This window comes from Erpetoichthys calabaricus, chromosome 1 (assembly GCF_900747795.2).
Source record: "Erpetoichthys calabaricus chromosome 1, fErpCal1.3, whole genome shotgun sequence".
Taxonomy (NCBI): domain Eukaryota; kingdom Metazoa; phylum Chordata; class Cladistia; order Polypteriformes; family Polypteridae; genus Erpetoichthys; species Erpetoichthys calabaricus.
Window position 1 is genome coordinate 97,584,021 of NC_041394.2, and position 19,570 is coordinate 97,603,590.

At 36.5% G+C, this 19,570-nt stretch overlaps 1 protein-coding gene across 1 annotated transcript in view; it reads right to left on the reverse strand.

Annotated features, from left to right (window-relative positions):
* LOC114653601 (solute carrier family 22 member 6-A-like) overlaps positions 1–17,223 on the reverse strand; it is a 97,825-nt gene extending 80,602 nt beyond the window's left edge. The window contains exon 1 of the mRNA XM_051935522.1: positions 16,804–17,223. Coding sequence (XP_051791482.1) covers positions 16,804–17,208 — 405 coding nt within the window. The 5' untranslated portion in view covers positions 17,209–17,223. The remainder of the gene's footprint in view (positions 1–16,803) is intronic.
* Positions 17,224–19,570: the final 2,347 nt, after the last annotated feature.

Consider the following 19,570-nt stretch of genomic DNA (forward strand, 5'->3'; position numbering starts at 1 on the left):
TTGAGAAATTTCTTTATATTTTGAAAAATATGAAGCCAAAATCCCTTCAAGGCCTCACAATCATTTTACCATTTTTCAGATAAGCTGAACCATAACAATACATTTTTCTAAATCAGCTTACAAGTAGTTCAACATACCCTGGTTTGCATTAAATAATTCAATTGATCAATTTTAAAAAATAAAAAGCTACATTTTCACAAATAAATGAATAAACTGTTTGTATTTCATACAGGTGATAGCATAAATGTTTCTGAACACTTCAGCAAACAGTCCAGTTTAAAATGTTTAACTCTATTAGCTAACATAGGGCTGAATGCCTACTGCTTGTTTCACCCTTTGCATAACTTCTGGTGTTCTTACAGTTCTCAGTGGATTTATCAGACCACTTTAAAAGAATGTAATGAGCAGGAATTTATTCTTCCTCGCCAGGGCACATTAAACTTAAAGCAAAATCATCTTTGCACCTCTTTCACAGATTTACAGTAGATTCAGTGTATGTCATTATGATGACCACACAATGAGGCACTGACTAGTTGTAAATTACTGTTGAAACTATATTGAGCATACAATACTTTTTTTTTTTTTTACTTTTATAATATTTTTATTTTATTAATTTTCATTGTAATCATTCCATACAAACAGATCAATTTATAACCCAACAAATTTGAAAACAAATCAAACCCCACCCCTGAGAAGGAGAGCTTAGCTAAAGGAAAATTTCTTTAAGCTTTTTAATAAGGCAACATTAGACAAAAGAAGGGGAGAAGTAAATATCTATATAAATAAGAGATGGAGAAGGGAGTTAAATGCAATAATAGTTATTTCTCTTATTCTGAAATAATATTGATTAAATCCTGCCATGTTTTGAAAAAATTTTGTACAGATCCTCTAACTGAAAATTTGATTTTTTCCAATTTCAAATAATATAAAACATCGGTTTCCCACTGACTTATAAGAGGAGAATTAGGATTCTTCCAATTTAACAAAATAAGTCTGCGTGCCAAGAGTGTAGTGAATGCAATCACCGTTTGCTTGTCCTTCTCCAATTCCAGTCCATCTGGAAGGACACCAAACACAGCTGTTAGTGGGTTAGGAGGGATTGTGATACTAAGGCTGTCTGAGAGGCACTTAAAAATTTTTGTCCAAAATGATGTTAGCTTGGTGCAGGCCCAGAACATGTGACCCAGTGAGGCAGGAGCTTGGTTGCAGCGCTCGCAGGTTGGATCCTGGCCTGGAAACATTTTGGACAGTTTTAAGCGAGACAGATGAGCTCGATATATAATTTTTAGTTGAATAATTCTATGCTTTGCGCATATAGAACTCGAGTGAATTCTCTGCTTTGCTACCTTCCACTCCTTTTCTGATATATTGATTAAGAGATCTTCTTCCCAATGTCCTCTTGGATCTTTGAAAGGTAGGGACTCTAATAAGATTTTATATATTGCGGAAATAGTGTTTGTTTCCTCGGAATTGAGCAGTATTTTTTCCAGCATTGTGGAGGGTGCAAGGTGGGGGAAATCGGGCAGTTTCTGTTTAACAAAATTTCTAATTTGAAGATAGTAAAAGAAATGTGTAGCTGGGAGGTTAAATTTTGAACGTAATTGTTCAAAAGATGTAAATATGTTGTCTATATAAAGATCTCTGAGCATTTTAATCCCAAAACTTTTCCAGGTATTAAAAACTGGATATACTTGCGAAGGTTGAAAGAGGTGGTTCCCTTGCAGAGGTGCCACTGATAAAAGATTTTCCATCTTAAAATGCTTCCTAATTTGGTTCCATATTCTGAGTGAGTAAAGCACAATTGGGTTATTAGTATATTTGCGATAACTTTCATTTATTGGAGAGCAGAGCAGGGAATATAAAGAAGTACTACAGGATTTTACTTCTATTGCGGACCAAGCCTGTGTATGTGCATTTATTTGTGTCCAGGTTTTTATGGCTTGTATGTTTGCTGCCCAGTAATAAAACTGAAAATTAGGTAAAGCCATGCCACCTTCTGCCTGAGGTCTTTGTAGGGTCGCTCTTCAGATACGTGGGTGTTTTGAGTTCCAAATGAATGAGGTTATTATTGAATCTAACTGTTTAAAAAATGATTTATTGATATATATTGAAATGTTTTGAAATAAAAAGAGAAGTTTAGGAAGGATATTCATCTTAACAGTGTTAATTCTTCCGGCTAGAGTGAGATGAAGGGTTGACCATCTATGCAAGTCTTGCTTAATTTTTTCCATACAGACGCCAAAATTTTGTTGATAAAGAGCTTTATGTTTACTTGTGATATTTACCCCTAGGTATTTAAACTGATCTGCTATGGTAAAAGGTAGGGTGTCTAATTTAATATTATATGCTTGTGAGTTCACTGGAAAGAGTATACTTTTATTCAGATTAATTCTAAGACCAGATATCTTTTGAAATTCTGTTAGTGCTGTTAAAACAGCAGGGACAGTGTTTTCTGGGTCCGATATATATAAGACCATATCATCTGCATATAGAGAAATTTTCTGTTCCAGTCCTTCTCTGACAATCCCCTTTATCTGATAAGAATTTCGGCAGTGAACCGCCAGTGGTTCAATAGCGATTGCAAACAACAGTGGCGACAAGGGACATCCTTGTCTGGTACCACGTTCTAGTTTAAAGTAGTCTGAGCAAATTTTATTAATACAAACTGAAGCTTCTGGACTGGTATACAGTAGTTTGATCCAAGCACAAATATTCGGGCCAAACCCAAATTTCTCCAATGCAGTGAAAAGGTAATTCCATTCGATCATGTCAAATGCCTTTTCTGCGTCTAATGATAGTAATATCTCTGGGGTGTTTGATTTTGCTGGTGAATATATAACATTAAACAAGCGTCGGAGATTTGAAGATAGATGTCGGCCTTTAATAAATCCAGTTTGATCTTGTGATATTACCGAGGGCAGCACTTTCTCCATCCTTCTAGCTAGGATTTTTGAGAGTATCTTAACATCATTATTCAGGAGTGAAATTGGTCTATATGATGCACATTGTAACAAGTCCTTATTTTGTTTAGGAAAGACGGTGATTAATGCTTGTCGAAATGTTTGAGGTAGTATTTGGTGGTCTTTAGCTTCTGTAAATGTTACCAATAAGAGTGGAGCTAGCTGAGTGGAGAATTTCTTATAAAACTCTACGGGGTAACCATCAGGGCCTGATGATTTCCCGCTTTGTAGTGACTTTATAGCGTCTAGTAATTCTGTTAGCGTTAGAGGTTTATCCAGTTCCTCAGCACTTAAAGCATCTATTTGTGGTATTTGTGAATTATCCAGAAATGCATTAGATTGCGTGTTGTCTTCTTTGGGCTCAGTGGAATATAAAGACTTATAGTAATCTCTAAATGTGTGCATTATTTTATTATGGTCGATGATTTCTTCTCCATTCTTGTTGGTGATTACTGGTATTACATTGTGAACTACTTGTTTATGAATTTGTTGAGCTAAAAGCTTATTAGCTTTTTCTCCATGTTCATAGTAATGCTGTCTAGACTTATAAATAAGTTGTTCAGTTTCTTTAGTTGTTAAGATGTTAAGTTCTGTATGCAGGGCCTGCCTTTTCCTGTGAAGAGCTTCACTTGGACGCCTGGCTTGTTCTTCATCTATTCTAGTAATTTCACTTCTTAGCTATGACACTTTCTTGGTTTCTAATTTATTTCTATGGGAAAGATATGAAATAATCTGGCCTCTTAAGAAGGCCTTTAGAGTTTCCCAGAGTGTTCCTGCAGAAACCTCTGTGGACGTGTTTGTCTCTAGGAAGAAGCTGATTTGTTTGGATATAAATTCTGTACAGTTCTCGCCTGCCAATAAAAGAGGGTTAAGACGCCATCTGCGAGGTGAGTATGAGGGGCTTATTGATTTTAGCTCCAAGACTAGAGGGGCATGGTCAGAGATAACAATTGTGTCATATTTGCATGATTTAATTGTAGGCAGGAAATTATTATCTATAAAAAAATAATGAATTCTTGAGTAGCTATAATGCACTGGTGAGTAGAACGAATATGTTCTTGAGTTTGGGTTAAGAAACCTCCAGGGGTCTGATAAGTTGTGATCATTTAAAAACTGTGTAATTATCTTTGCAGTATTAGATGTCGTCCCCCCTGTCACAGGAGTCCTATCTAAGAGTGGATTTAAAACACAATTAAAGTCCCCAGCCATTATAATTTTATGAGTGTTCACATTGGGAATGGATGCCAATAGATTTTGCATGAATTCCTTATCATCAACATTGGGTGCATAAACGTTTATCAAAATCACTTTACTGTTATATAAGTTGCCCATGACCATCACATATCTCCCCTCAGGGTCCGGCACTACCTCTGATGCTACAAATGGAACTGTTCTATGTATGAGTATTCCCACCCCTCTAGTTTTCTTTATAAAGCTAGAATGGAACATTTGGCCAGTCCAGCCTTTTTGTAATCTGAACTGATCCTTGGTTAGTAAGTGGGTCTCCTGTAGAAATACTATTTTAGCGTTTAAGCCTGTTAGGTGAGAGCATACTTTCTTTCTCTTTAATTCGTGATTCAGGCCTTTAACATTCCAGCTCACAAAGTTAACTGTCCCATCATGGAGACATTGATTCTGAGTTTTTAATGTCATTTATAGTTTTAATTGGTAATATGGCAGTTTTAATCTTAGTTTCAAGATTCCCCATGAGTTGTTGCATTTTAGCCTGTTGTTGCATTGATATTTATAATTATAAGGATTACAAGAATAGATTAGATATAACCTGCTCTCCTTCTCTCCCCCCCTTCTTCCCCCCACCCCCCATTTTGCCTCCCCACATGAGGCTAGATCCCACTTCGCGATGTTCCAGTCCTCTGACATAAGAAGAGACAGAGCACGTCCAAAACAAAACAAACCCCACCCTGCAGCGGCGTTACAGAATTAAAACAGAGATATCTTTTACAGTTAAATCCTTAATACTATCTGCCGAAAATGTTCTCATTAACAATATTTAAGCTTGAAATAATCTTCAGCGCTTTTAAGTTAAGATATTAAGATTTAAAAAAAAAAAAAAAAAAAAACAACCCTGGGAATGATTTTAAAAACTAGTCTAGGATAAACCTGGTAATTCCTACTGTAATAGTATAATGGTAATTATATAAATAGTAGAACAAGCAATAAACCAAGGGTATGAAGTTAAACAGTCTACTTTAAGGTATAGTAAAATAAAAAAAATAAAAAATAAATAAATAAAATAAAAAAATAAAAAAAATAAAAAAATAAATAAAATGAATCCTACTTTAATCACTTCCACATTTTCACACTCACGTCTATAACTCTATAACTCTGATTAAAACATAAACATATAACATATAAAGTCCAGATAAAAAAAAAAAAAAAAAAAAAAAGGAAAATAAGGGATGTATAATTATAATACCAGTCTCTTTAAACATGGATCCAGCGATCAGATCATAGGTCCTTCCCGTGCCTTGATAGAATACGGCTCTTTAATTTTAATTAACTTTCAAAAAAGTGTCGGAAACAGCTTCTTTAATTCTTTTCCAGCTTCTTCTTTGCTGAAGAAAATATAATGTCGATCTTGAACTTCCACTTTCAGTTTGAGCATACAATACTATCACAGCACACTATGCATGCGCTCCTACCTAATTAACTTGTGCATCATAATATCCCAAAAATCATCACATTCTGCTATTTCACTGTAACATTTCCATCTAGTGGTGTGGTCTGTTCACCTCACAAGTTAGTCTGTCATTTCCTCCTCTCTCCCCCTTTCATATTCATGACTTTGTAGTCAGTCTTCTCAGATTGATTGTTCAATAGGTTGTGAGATGAGAAATACTTATATTCTCGTGCTACAGAAACAAAAGCTCTCTGTGATGAATCAACAGTGTTTCACATACTATCTCTCTATTATAAAAAGAAATCCTGCCCCCTGTCCTGATAGTCTACGATATGTGATAATCTTGAAAGACATTTTAAAGACCCGCGAGACCAAGGAGACTTGCCATGGTGCGTCTCGCGGGGACTGTAAACATGAGACGCACAGGCGTGGGCCAGAAATAAAAAACAGGTATTGCTTTTACAACGTCACGCGAGACCAGGTAGTGAGCCATCATTTAAAACAAATCAACAGACCTCTAAGCTAGCAGTTGTTGGATTGCTTTTGGCAGGCAAGCATCATGTGTTCCCAGCTCTTAAAACAACGACATGCGACAGGCAGAAGAGGCAGCTAGCAAGCAGCAAAAAGACAACAAATGATCCAAAGGCATATCCTTAGCGTACGTTCAGCCGCAACACCCTTCACAACACGAGCAGTATTATACGTCTGGGAAGAAAGATGTAACCTCACGCGGGGCAGGAAATAAAGAAGTAAGTATTGTTTTTACAAAGGTTTTTAAAGTAAAACTGAAAATAATGCATATGTAACAATTCACAAGAAAATAACAATCTCTTTAAATTGTAGATTGCCTACCTAAGGTAAAGTCATCCGTGATGAATGGGGACGTGGGAATGAGGGATCCTTTCATCGGGTTTGCGCTATTTCAGATGTGGAATGGCAAAATGGGGGAGGCAGCTTGATGAATGAGGTCTCCAGAACTTAAAACAAATCCATATCATATTATGTGATATCATCTAATGTGAAATTCTACTCCGTACTTCTAGAATTTTTATTTTTATACTGTATTGAGGATTTATTCTGTTCTATGTATTGTACGGCTCAGAATTAAAAGACAATGAGTAAAATGACAAAGTAGAATTTCATAAAGACGTTTACAAACGTTGGCGCTAAACACATGCAGAGCAGGTTAGAGACTATGAAACCAGTGAAATTAGAAAGTATGGAGTACGGAGTTATACACATGTGAAGAAAGTTAAAGGAAATGAACGTAGGAAAATTAGAAAATATAAAAAAGAAAGTAAAGATCGCAGTAGCGCAAACAAACAAACTGCCTCATTTAACTATGCACCAGTCTAACTTTGGTTTTGCACAATAATTACTACACTATTGCACCTTAACACTTAATTCTACTTTATTCACATAATTGTATTATTATGTTCTACTATACTGTTACCTTTCTATCTGTGACTTTTTGTTAATCTAACTGATATTCTTCTGACTTTGCACAGTTTTTGATAAGCGGATCAGGACGCATTTCACTGCATGTTGTCCTGTATAACTATGCATGTGACAAATAAAGAATCTTGAGAATTTTAAAAACGGAGTTTACCGCACATGCATTTATTGGTTACTTTGTTAGTGTATATATATTTATCTGTCTGCTTATTTAAAAACCTAAATTTACCCCAGGAGTCAAAAATGTTCTGTCTAGCCCTTGTACAAAAACCTAGACAAAAGCTGGGGTATCACCTTGGTAACCCCATGTACTTTTGGAACTGTGAGAGGAAAATAGCACGACTTTACAGACAGGAGTCCAATGCAGAACTCTACTTACTTTTTACTTTGTAAAAAATAAATGATTAACTGCTGATGATGTAGATCGTTTTGCCTGTGCTGAAATTCCAAACAGAGAAACCTGTCCTGACCTCATTAAAAAGATTCAGCATATTGGGACTCGCAAGATTACAAATATTGTTTTTACAGAAGTTCTGAAATAAAAGTGAAACTAATGAAATAGCAACAATTTAAAGAAAAAAAAATCTTAAAAGTGTGTATCCGGAAAACCAAACACGGGGGTTGGCGAGCGAAGTGAGCAGGGGGCGAAGCCCCGTAGTTGAAAAGAAAAATTAAATAGCAGGTGCCATATCATTCGACACAGAATTCGAACTTGGATGAATTCAGCCATTGTACTGCACAGTCTTGTGGTAATCCATCACAGATATATATCACAATACTGATCTAGGGAAAGGCCAAGGAAATTCCTTGCACAGGGAAAAGTGACTCTTTTATTTGTGTTCCCTCCAACAATACTAAATCTGGCTTAATTTCAAATGACCCTTAGATAATCAATAATTATTTTTTTAGATTATTAAGATATTATTTACTCTTTTTGCAGCATTCGTTAAACTGCTCTCAGATAATTTCTGGACAACCTTTCCATTCCTGAGCTTACGAAAGAAGAGGAGTTCCATATTTATTGTCCACAGCTCTTTTAGATGTCTCCATTTCTTTAGCCAAACTTAAGGATTTCGAAAGTGTTGGGAAGATGCCAGAGTTGGCCGGTTTACTACTGAGTTAATTTACTTATTCTGGCAAAAATTAACCCAACCACATTGATTAAAGAAGAAGACTGACCCCCAGTCTTTGTTATTCTGCTTTGTCAAATTACAAGTGAAGCAGCTCTCCTTTCCTTGGACGCAGAAAAAGCATTTGATTGCGTAGATCAGTGTTTCTTACAGCAAATCATTGATAGGAAAGGATTGTTGTCATTTTGATTGCTATTCCCTGAGGCACAGTAACATCTTTGGTTTCTTCTCCATTAATAGAAGATTCAGAGACTGTTGTTCTCTTTCTACCTGCTTTTTGTATTTTATCTCTGTAGATGGGTTCTAATGTATTAGTTTGAGATTCTCCTTGCAGCAATGGATTCTGTGATATTTCATTTTAGGAGTCAAAATTCTGAGCTTCCTACATGTACAGACCTTGCTCAAGTTTATTTATTCACAATGGATAAAACTGGCCTGTTAGTAAACTTTACAGTGTCTCATGCACTATCATTCTTTGAACCTTCAGTACAATATGCTTCTGTTTTCAGTGTTGAATGCAAGCCAGACATTGACTCATTCAGCCATAATGGAGGTCCTATTGTTTGACTGTGCTTAGAAAGTGGACTGGTCCTGGTACATGTTAATAAACCAGAATAGATCAGCAAAGTTTTATTGTTCTCTTCAGTTATACTGCAAATTCAGATTGCAATATAAAACTTGTCAGTTTTCTGTTTCTGGGATGACTTGGTTCTAAAGCAGAAAACATGTCCTATAAACCAGAAAACCCAGATATTTGGCATTTATCATTTTTAGCACAGAAGGTGCTAATCTTCACCTTATAAAAAAACAGCACTGTTAAATTACCCTTCAGGTTCTCGTTGAAAAAAAATCAGCTCCCCTTGTACACATTATTAAAAACAATACCTTATCAGTTTATTATTACTATACAAAGAACTTTTAATATGCTAGCATAACCTGTTTTTTTTACTAGAAATCCCTTCAGCATGAATTTGTAGACTGAAATGCCTCTTGATGGTTAACAAAGTTCCATTGTCACATTCAAGGCCATAAAACGGTACTGAAAAGCATTGAAATTCTCACCTCTAACGTGATGGCTTCTCCCTCTTTTACACGTCCATTGATTCTGGCGACCCTTTTAATTTGTTTAAGAGCCTCATCCGACTTTTTATGTATTATCTGCCATCGTGCAGATTCTGAAATCCACCTAGGATAGTAAGACATGTTCTTTAATGGCATAGTTCTGAACACATGTACTAAATCATATTCCAAATAGGCGGCATGGTGGTGCAGTGGTAGCGCTTCTGCCTCTCAGTTAGGACACCTGGGTTCACTTCCCGGGTCCTCCCTGCATGGAGTTTGCATGTTCTTCCCGTGTCTGCGTGGGTTTCCTCCGGGTGTTCCGGTTTCCTCCCACAGTCCAAAGACATGCAGGTTAGGTGCATTGGCGATCCTAAATTGTCCCCGGTGTGTGTGTGTGTGTCCTGCGGTGGGTTGGCACCCTGCCAAGAATTTGTTCCTGTCTTGCGCCCCGTGCTGGCTGGGATTGGCTACAGGAGACCCCTGTGACCCTGTGTTAGGATATAGCGGGTTGGACAATGGATGGATGGATATTCCAAATATTTCCTGTCATTCAAGTGTATCAGGGCTGTGTATACAACTCTAGTTCCATATTTATTGTCCACGGCTTTTGCAAGGCCATCATTTTTGTAGTTCTTGTATGAAGTTAAATAAAGCCATACATATCACTCAAGAGTTCATATTCATTTTCCTCCAGAAAAGTTGAAACATTCCTCCCTATATTGTCTGCTTAATTGGAGGAATAAAACACCTTAAAATGATGGAGTAAAGACATGACATTCAAATATCCATCCCCAATTTCTTGCCCAAATCTTGAAGGTGAACAAAAGTCCAATTGGACAAAATGCATGCAAGGGATATAGCTCTGTAACTATGAAGCTAAATTCTGAGTTATTAATCTATTTATTCTGACATCACATTCGTTATAGCACCAGCATTTACTTATTTATTTTTTTAAAGCATCTAATTGCAATTCCTTAAAGAACACATGTGAATACTTTCTAATAAGTGAAAGACTTACCAACTACAGAAGAAGGAGAAGAAAAATGGAACTGAGATGACCAACTGCAGTGTGCGCCAGTCACGAATCCCATATGAAATGCCTGCCAGCACAAACTGACCGATGGTGAAACTGACTGAAGCCGTTGTACCGAAAATGGTGCGAGATTTGATTGGTGTCCACTCTAGAACTGTAAGGAAATTAAAATGAATACTATTGAAGGTGTGTAATAGTATTTATTTAATTAGAAGTATGAAGAACAGAAACATTTTAATACAAATTAAAAGTATATTCAGTATAATCAAAACAATGAAGCATATTAAGTTACTAGAGAGTATTCAGTCCTTTGCATATTCACATACCTCCCTTGCAGGTCAATTCTTTGTCAATGACTTTTATAACCACCTCAACATACAAAGAAAGAGTCCTTGGCATTGCCCACATCTCTAATTTGTTATTTGCAGGGGTGATAATGGTCTTCTGTTTTAATATGCTTGTTGTGAGAAGTCAAGCAAAATGACTACTTTTATTGGCTAACTAAAAAGATTACAATAAGCAAGCTTTTGAGGCAACTCAGGCCCCTTCTTCAGGCAAGATGTAATCATTCTTGTTGAGAATTCTTGATAGGACCTTTAAGATGATAAACTTCAATTTCATAATCTAAAATTATTGATTAGTTTCAAACCTAGTTTTACAAAACTTGACTTATTTGCATGGAATGTTGTTTGATTTTAATAAAATCAAAAAAATAAATAAATAAATAGAATTATTGACCTAAAGTGGATTACTTTTGTGCAATTTCCTGGAAAATTATTGTGAATATCTACTGCAGGACATTTTTAAACTCAAAAGTCACCATAATTTAAATGGACTTCACTGCTGTTTTTAAAACTGGGCTCTAAAATCTTCACATTCATTTCTTTTAACGTAACCTTCTGAGCATTGTCATTTTTAGATGATGGTCTTCTACAGTACATAAAACATACAGCCCTAAACTAATGACTCACTTAGAGAGATGTAGCTGAGGACAGCTCCAGATGTGGCCATGCCAGCAATAAAACGCAGTAAGCAGAAGATGCTGAAGGAAGGTGAAAAAGCAGTACATGTGCCTGACACGGCCAGCTTCAGGTATGAAAAAGTGAGAATTTTGCGTCGGCCAAACCTACAGAAAGTGTTGGAACAAAAAAAAAATGGTAAGGGGCTACAGCCATAATACAACATAAATCAGGTATGACAAAATAACACTACTATATATTGTTTCTCTAACAAAGATTAATATTAAAATGTTGTTGTAAATACTTTTATAAGGAATAGATTCAGAAAATGATTGAATGATTAGGCTATGACTTTTAAAAACTTGTTGGCAGTAATCTAAAAATGTTATAGACCAATCATCATGATTTTTTATTATGATGAATTCCCATGATTTGTTTATAAAGTATATAAGTATAAACGTTTTAGACTACTTTTCCAGCATATCAGCACAGCTCGTGCATATTAAAAATACATTATGACTGAATAAAGAAAATCAAAGGAAAGGGAGAATGACCTGCTTAAGTCAACACTCACTGAGTGACCTCACCCGCATGATTGAATGATGAACCTATGACCAAACCTAACTTAATTCAGTGACTTCATAGTAGTGGGCAACAGACATGCTCAGGTTTCCACAAACTATATTTTTACTAAAGGTTTAGGTTTAAGAGAATCCAGGTAATAGATGTCGGAAACAAACCATCATTAACTGGGACTGATGGAGGCTGACATGACTTCTATAAAGTAACAGATGGGCCTCAATCACTCAATTAAAAAGATGAGTGCTAAAATAGTGCTGAAAGAGACAAGTCAGAATACAGGGCTCTCTGATTGGTTGTGGCATCGAATGACCCAACCAAATTCCATGCAAACTGAGTTAATTATAAATTGCCTGATGTTATGAAATTTCTTTCTTTTTGTTTCACATCAGTTATTGCTGTTGACCATGACCTTAACAATGGTCTTAACAATATCAGCTACCTATAGTGAATACTAGTCACTCCCAGTGCTTCTAAGTACCAAGACCTTAACAAGGGTTGTGTTTGGTCTTAATTAGACTTACAAATCACCAGTAATAACACTTTAGAATACGGAATACCTATTGCCCTTTCTTGGTTATTTACTGCCAAGGACAAGACCTTAGATAAGGTTTTGTTTGATCTTGCAAAGCACCGATGACAACACTTCAGAACAGCGACTGGCCATAGTGCATCTATTAGTCACTTAACGTGTATGTACATTACCGAGATCTTAGCAATGGCTGTGTTATATCACAGTAAGAGTTCTAAATCACCACTGACAACTTTCAAGTTGGAACTGACAATGGTGTCAGTAAGAGCCTCTGCTGTAAAACAAAAATTTATCAAAGGCTTTCTTGTGTTATGTAGCAATAAGTGACTTAGGTATACACTTCTGATAACACTTAATGTCCCTGTTTTAAAGTGTTACAAAAACTGTAGCTTGACACACTTGTTCTAATACTACCATAATAAGTTGTTAGTTGTTTTTAAGTAATCTCTCTATTATAATAAAAAAATCCTGGGACAAGACGAGACTTTTTCAGAGAGAAACTTTCAAGTCCCACAAGATGAGACTTTGTGCCAAGAGATTTAATCACGCCCGGGGCTGGAAATAAAAGACGAAGAGTAGATGACAAAGTAGAACGTCATAAAGTATTCAAAAATGTTGATGTGATGATACACATGCAGAGCAGGTTAGAGATAATGAAAGTACTAAAATTAAAAAGTCTCAAAAAATGATAGTAAAGATCGCATTAGCACAAACAAATGGAAATTACTACTCAGTGAAATAACGGAACAGTGAAAAGAGAACAAATATAGTGTTTGGATTTACACTTTAAGTCAGAGACTTGTAGATCGTCTAATTCGTGTTGCCATCAGGGAAAAGCTGTGTTTCTTCCCAATGAAAATCCGTGAGAATTAAAAGATTTGTTGTTTGGTGAAAGTGAAATCCACATACGCGAGCGGTAGAAACGCGATGTGGCTGGCGTGTAGCACAGGCCGGGGGGGCTGGCAAGCGAAGCGAGCAGGGGGCAAAGCCCCCTAGTTTTTTTTAAATATGACTTAAACTATTTAAGTAAAATAACTGGCAATTGAAGGCAAAGCACTCAACCACTATTTATAAAAACTCCAGATAAATGCATGTACAAACACACAAGTACAACTGTCTGAAATAGATTAAAAATTACAGTCAAATTTGGATATGTATTTAAAACCAATATATATATTCATAACCTAATACTATCTATAAATGTATAAACTATTTTTTTTTAATCATTCAACTTTTGTTGCCATTAAGATGATGTTTGCAATGTATGTGTTTCCAAGATGTGACCTGCGCTCTGTGTTGTTTTTAAACTAAACCCACTTTACAGATTCAAGTAGAGTATAAGTAATGGTTATAGAATGATGCTGGTAAGACGAGTCTTCAGTACCAGGCTCTTTCTATCTGATTTCCAGTTCATTCCAGGATCTGCTTTAAGAAATTCAAAATATCAGATTTTACTAGCATAAAACTGCAAGAGTTTTTTTTATAACTTAAAGGATAGTGGGATAGGTGAGAATAGTTTTCATGAAGATTTTTCACAGTGCTTCATAGAATATTTCTGAATTAAATAATCCTATGATTAAAGGATGTGAAAAATGTCCCCGGAAAAAAGAAAAAAAAAATCTCACATTACTCGTGTCATGTAATCCACATGTCCATTGTCCTGTCTTGTACTCAAAATATCCAAAACATATGCTTTTGTTGTAAGTTACTTGTGGAATCAGCAATGCATATCCTAAACACCAAACCAAAGCATGCATTTTGCACATTTTGAGCATATGGCTAGATAATTGGCATGTGAATTGTGCGACACGAGCAACATGAGATTTTTTACAAACCATGTGTTTTTCACACTGTTTGCCTTTGTACAGTACTGGTCGCTATTGGCTTTTATTATTTCATACACTTTTTCCCCTCCTATCTACAGGTAAACATGAGACTATTTTTTTTCTTGGCCACCACTACAAAGTACATGGGGTAAGTATCATATAAAACATATAGCATTGATTTTATTTACAGCACGGTGACCCAGATTGAAACTTTCATTGAAGGGGAAAAAGGGTGGCAACAGAAAACCTCAGCTGAGTTTCATTGATTCCATTTTTCCATTCTGGGATATTTGAATGGCTTTAATTCTGGGATCTCTGATCAGCCTAACTAGGAAAATGGAATGTCTGACATCTCATCAAATATCACACAAGTCACAGCCCACCCACCTTTCACTTTTACAGATCAACCTTTGCTACTAGATAAGAAAAAAGGCGCAAGGTCACTGGGTCAGCTTTACACTTCACACACTTGCTTACTTGTCTGAAAGACCATTTCTAGCTGAACCACAATCCAAAACACTTAGGTCTTAGTTCTCTAGTTTAATGGTTGCAATTATCTTTCCACAATTTTGTCATTTCTCTTATTCCTCTATTTTTTAACCTTTAGTGTTATACCTGGAAGTATTTTACCTAATAACATCAAATGCTCAAGGTCACTAAGTCGCCTTTACACAAACTCGCTTACTTGTCTGATAGGCCACCAAGGATGAGGGCTCCTGCCAGAACTCCCCCCATAAAGACGGTCTGGCTCATCTGCTTCAGGTGCCGCAGGTCACACACAAGGTCCCACTGTGTGCACAAACATTGAGTTATGTAACAGCTATTCATACAACTACATTTACATAATTTTCTAACTATTATTCTACATTCTAACTATTCCGTCTATCCATCCATTCTTCTTCTCACCCCAGCTTATCCAGGGCAGGATCACAAGGAAGCTGGAGCCTATCGAATAAAACATAAAACGTGATGCAGGAACAATCCCTGGAGAGAACATCAGTCCATCGCAGGGTGAACACACACCCACACACACATGTGCCCAAACACACATCAGGTGCCAGTATAGCTTTGCCAGTTCACATAATCTGCATGTCTTTGGACTATGGGACGAAATTCACACAGATATGGGAAGAACATGCAGCCCCAATCCAACTGTGCCACCCTATACCTGTATATTGTATTACTTTTTTCCAAAATTGAATTTCAAGACAAGGGGAGATTTTGCCTAGTGGGAGAGATGGTGTGGCAAGAGAGTGCTCTGAAGTAGCATTTAGGAGATTCAATACTAGAAGCATTCAGAGGTTGATCAGTGGATCAAGCAAGCTTTATGAAGGACTGCTATTTAGCCTCCTTCAGAAAGAAATGTTAGTTCCTGTTAAATTTTTGGATTCTGGATAACACGTCAAGATCACCCATTGGCCATTTATGGATTATTTTCCAACCATACATGATTAGCACAATTTTTATGTTTGTTCACTGGGAGGAATGTCTATATACCTGTAGAAAATCCCATGTGGAGATGGGCAAATATACATCTCCACATGGGCAGTACCCTGGCCACAGTATATGCATACTGTATGCATATAGGCATCAGTCTCAGTCATTGGCTGTACATCAGACAAGATCAATAGCAGTCTCGATGTTCTGGATTTGTCTAGCAAGTATGTTGTGTAAATTAAACTTAACCTTTGTTGATTTGTACTTTAGACAGTGAAATGCAGCACATAACCCAGAATTCAAGCTCTCTTTTCATCACTTCCCTGTCATGATATATTACTATCACATAGTTTCAAGCAGTGTAGGGTTAGTTATAAAGCCACTTCTTACATCTTGTGTATATAATGGAGTGCCTGACTGGCCAGAGGTTGCCAGGGTAAAGGAACCTCCAGAGTGGAACACGTCAGGCTTAAATCAGTCAGACGAACTTCAGGTGAGAAAGAGGGAGGGGCTCACTGTTAATAAAAAAGGACCTGGAGGATGAAAGCCTAGGGGTCATTAGGAGGTGGTATGGTCTATATATGTAATACATGCTTCTGGCAAACTCTTGCTAGCTCAGCATCACCAAACAACTTTTTAGTGAATATTTTTCATCCTACATGTCAATCATGATTTCTTAATCATTTGACTTCATCCAATACATCTCCAGCATAAGCCTTCTTCAAATCAATAAATACTACAGTATATACAAAGCTTTCTGTTCTTCCTCAGTGCTTCTCTATGAACTGTTTCAAAACAAAGACTGCCTCAGTTGTTCCTCTCCCTGGCATAAAACCAAATTGCTCCTCCCCTATGGTGGTCTCCTTCCTAAGCGCCTCCTCTCTATAATCCTCTCCCAAATTACTATTGTGAGTGACATCAGTCTCATCTCTCTACAGTTTCCACAATCTCCTAATAAATAGATACATTCTCTACTTACCTGAGTGTGATCTACAAATCTAACTAATTTACTTATGTCATTAACTTCCTATTATAACTCTATCATTTCTTATGATGAGGTCTGATGCGTCCTGTTTTTAATTAATGAATCTTCGTGTATGTTTGTAATGGGAATTAGAAGTTAACTTACTGTATAGAAATGGAAAGCAAAACGACTTGAGCTAATTATAATGTACTAACTTTGACCTACCTCAGTCACTATTGTTTCAGAAAATTCTTGTCTGTTGTAAGTCCATCCATGCCGGCACGGCTCAGTCTGAAGCTCTGAGGTGTCTGCCTGGCTCTGGTTTAGGAACAGCAGGTGCCACTGTGGCTCTGTGAACTGCAGACATCTCAATGGTTTATTTTTCGCATCATGAGGCACAAAGGCTTTTAGGAGAGTCTGATCATCAAGCACTGACATCGTGATGTTCCAGTTCCCAGCTGGTATGGTCTTATTAGGAATTCGGCAATGGTGGTCAGGAACAGCAGCAGAAAAATTCTGCATAATGGTATGGCTTGCCATTATGATTCCAGAAATTGCCATTAAAGATGTGCTGATAAACTGGTAGCGGCCAAGGCCTCCAATTCTGTCTAAAAGATCTGAAAACCCCATACCTGCTCCGAACAAGGAGAAAACTCAAAAGAATATAAGAAACACGAAGGGCTCTGAACACACCTATTTCAGGGACTGTACAAAGGTTAGGAGCATCAGAAAAAACTTACTAATTTACTGTTTCATTGAACAAAAAACATTGTTAACAAACCCACAGCCCAATGCTTGGAAAGCTTGACAGAGTAGTTAATTTTCTACTTTCTTCTTAAAATGTATTATTTCTTCTCTGTCTCTTGGTTGCATTACATGATCTTTAAATAGGTTAATATAACAAAATGGTTTAGTTCTGTAAATATTCAACACTTTGGTTCATAATGATAAAGATTTTATCTATAGTTTATTTACAGTATTATGATAGTGTTTTATACATCATGAATGTAACTTGTGAGTACTGTATTCAACAATCAAGGTAATTCCTAAAGTTTAAAATTATTGATTAAAATCTGCAAAGACAAATGCACTCTTGAAATGAATCTGAAAATGGCTAGCCAATCATAAAGTCATGTACAGTGCCATGATCAATATTGTGAGTTCTTATTTACACGGACAAAAACATGCAATATGGACATACGTGTCACAGCTGTAACAAAAAGCTTAGAACTTCTCAAGATCAAATGATTGTCTGTTCCAGAGAGATGGGCATTCCAGTACGACATAAGGAAGAAATATTATTAATTGTAATGATTATAAGTTGTTAAATACCAAGGACTGCATTATGTATTAATCATGCTAAAAAAAAGCTATATAATTTGTTCTTCATTTATGTAGAAAAAGAATTAAGCTTGTACACAGAATAAGAGACTAACTTGCATTCTTTTATGAGAAACTGCTGACCTCTTGATACTAACCAGAACAGCTTGTGATATTATAAATCAGTTGTGATCGTTTCTGAATTCTTGTTTAAAACTATTTGAGCCTATTTCTTAAAACTGTGAGTGCCCTGATAACCTCTTTATCTGAAAGAAGCAATGTGCACATTCCAATTCAGGGAGTCGCAAGCTATGGTAATTTATGTATAACCTCAAAATGAACTGCCATATATATATATTTTTTTTTGTTTAATAAAAAACTAGGTATAAAGAGGGAAGCCTCCTGTTAACTGGCTGCAGACTGTCTGATCTGACCAGTCAGTGGCACTGAGCTGACAGGGGCTGCAGTATCTCTGACTCACCAAGAATAAAGAAATTGCTTTTTACTTTAAATTGGTGTTTGTCTCCTACCGTTACCGACTTTCAGCGTCCACAGACACATCTCTGAAACTAAAAAGAATTTATTTTGAAAAAATTTATTTAGATTATTGGACACTACAGAGAAAGTAGAACACTCCTGACTACACAGACTGAAGATGAAAACCTTAAAGATGTCTCTGTATTATACAGATGACTGCTCAAACTCAGACACATCTTTGTTCCAACATTCACTGATTAACATAACTTGAGCCCAGCAATGTCTGTCTATTCACTAATTGTTGAACTCTAGCCAGTTGATGATGGAGGAGATAAAAACAAAATCTCCAATTAACAGGCTCTCTAAAAAAATTAAACCTCTGAAGGATCACAGTGAATAAGAATGGAAAAAGTTGAAAACAAAATCAGATACAGTGATTGTCCTAGAGTTCTAGGCCAACTGGCTGCCCAAAGACTCCTGGGAATACTACAGTAGAGTCTATGCTGGGCCATCCAGTTTGATGACAGAATTTTTCCATATTGGATTTTATAACTTTACTGAGGGCTAAGACGGTTTGGTTGCACTACAGGTCTGTTAATCCAAGGTTTGTTGTAGCTTTATATTAACAAGTAGGCTTGAATCAAACTGCTGTTTATCTAGAAATAGAAATTGCGAGCAGTCTTGTTATCTGATGTTACCTTAATAATGTGTTCTAAAAACAGATCTGAAGAAGTCTATGAATATAAGATGTTGGGTCACTACTCGGCCTGAACGCAGAGTCTTATTCTCAGTGAAGATCAAAGGTAGGAACAAACTACAAAGTAACACATGACCAAGCAAGATTAAATTGTTTTTATTAACATGTATGGGGAAGCACATTGTATTTTAGTACTTACAACATGACAAGGACAGCATGTAAAGGTTTATATTTATTTTATTGTATCTGTATATTTGTCTGCTTGGTGGCATTGTGATGCAGAGATATGTGTTTGAATTGCAGCCTGCTCATGGTCATTGTGCAGTCCACGTGGTCCTTCCCTGTCTTGAATGGTTTTCTGCTGGTGGGCGTGCACATTAGATGACAGATGAGTCTAATTTTACATTGTCTGACAGCGTGGTCATGTACATCTCCTGCAATGGACTGGCATCCCAATGAAAGGCGGCTTTTACCTGGATTAGACTCTGGACTAATAAG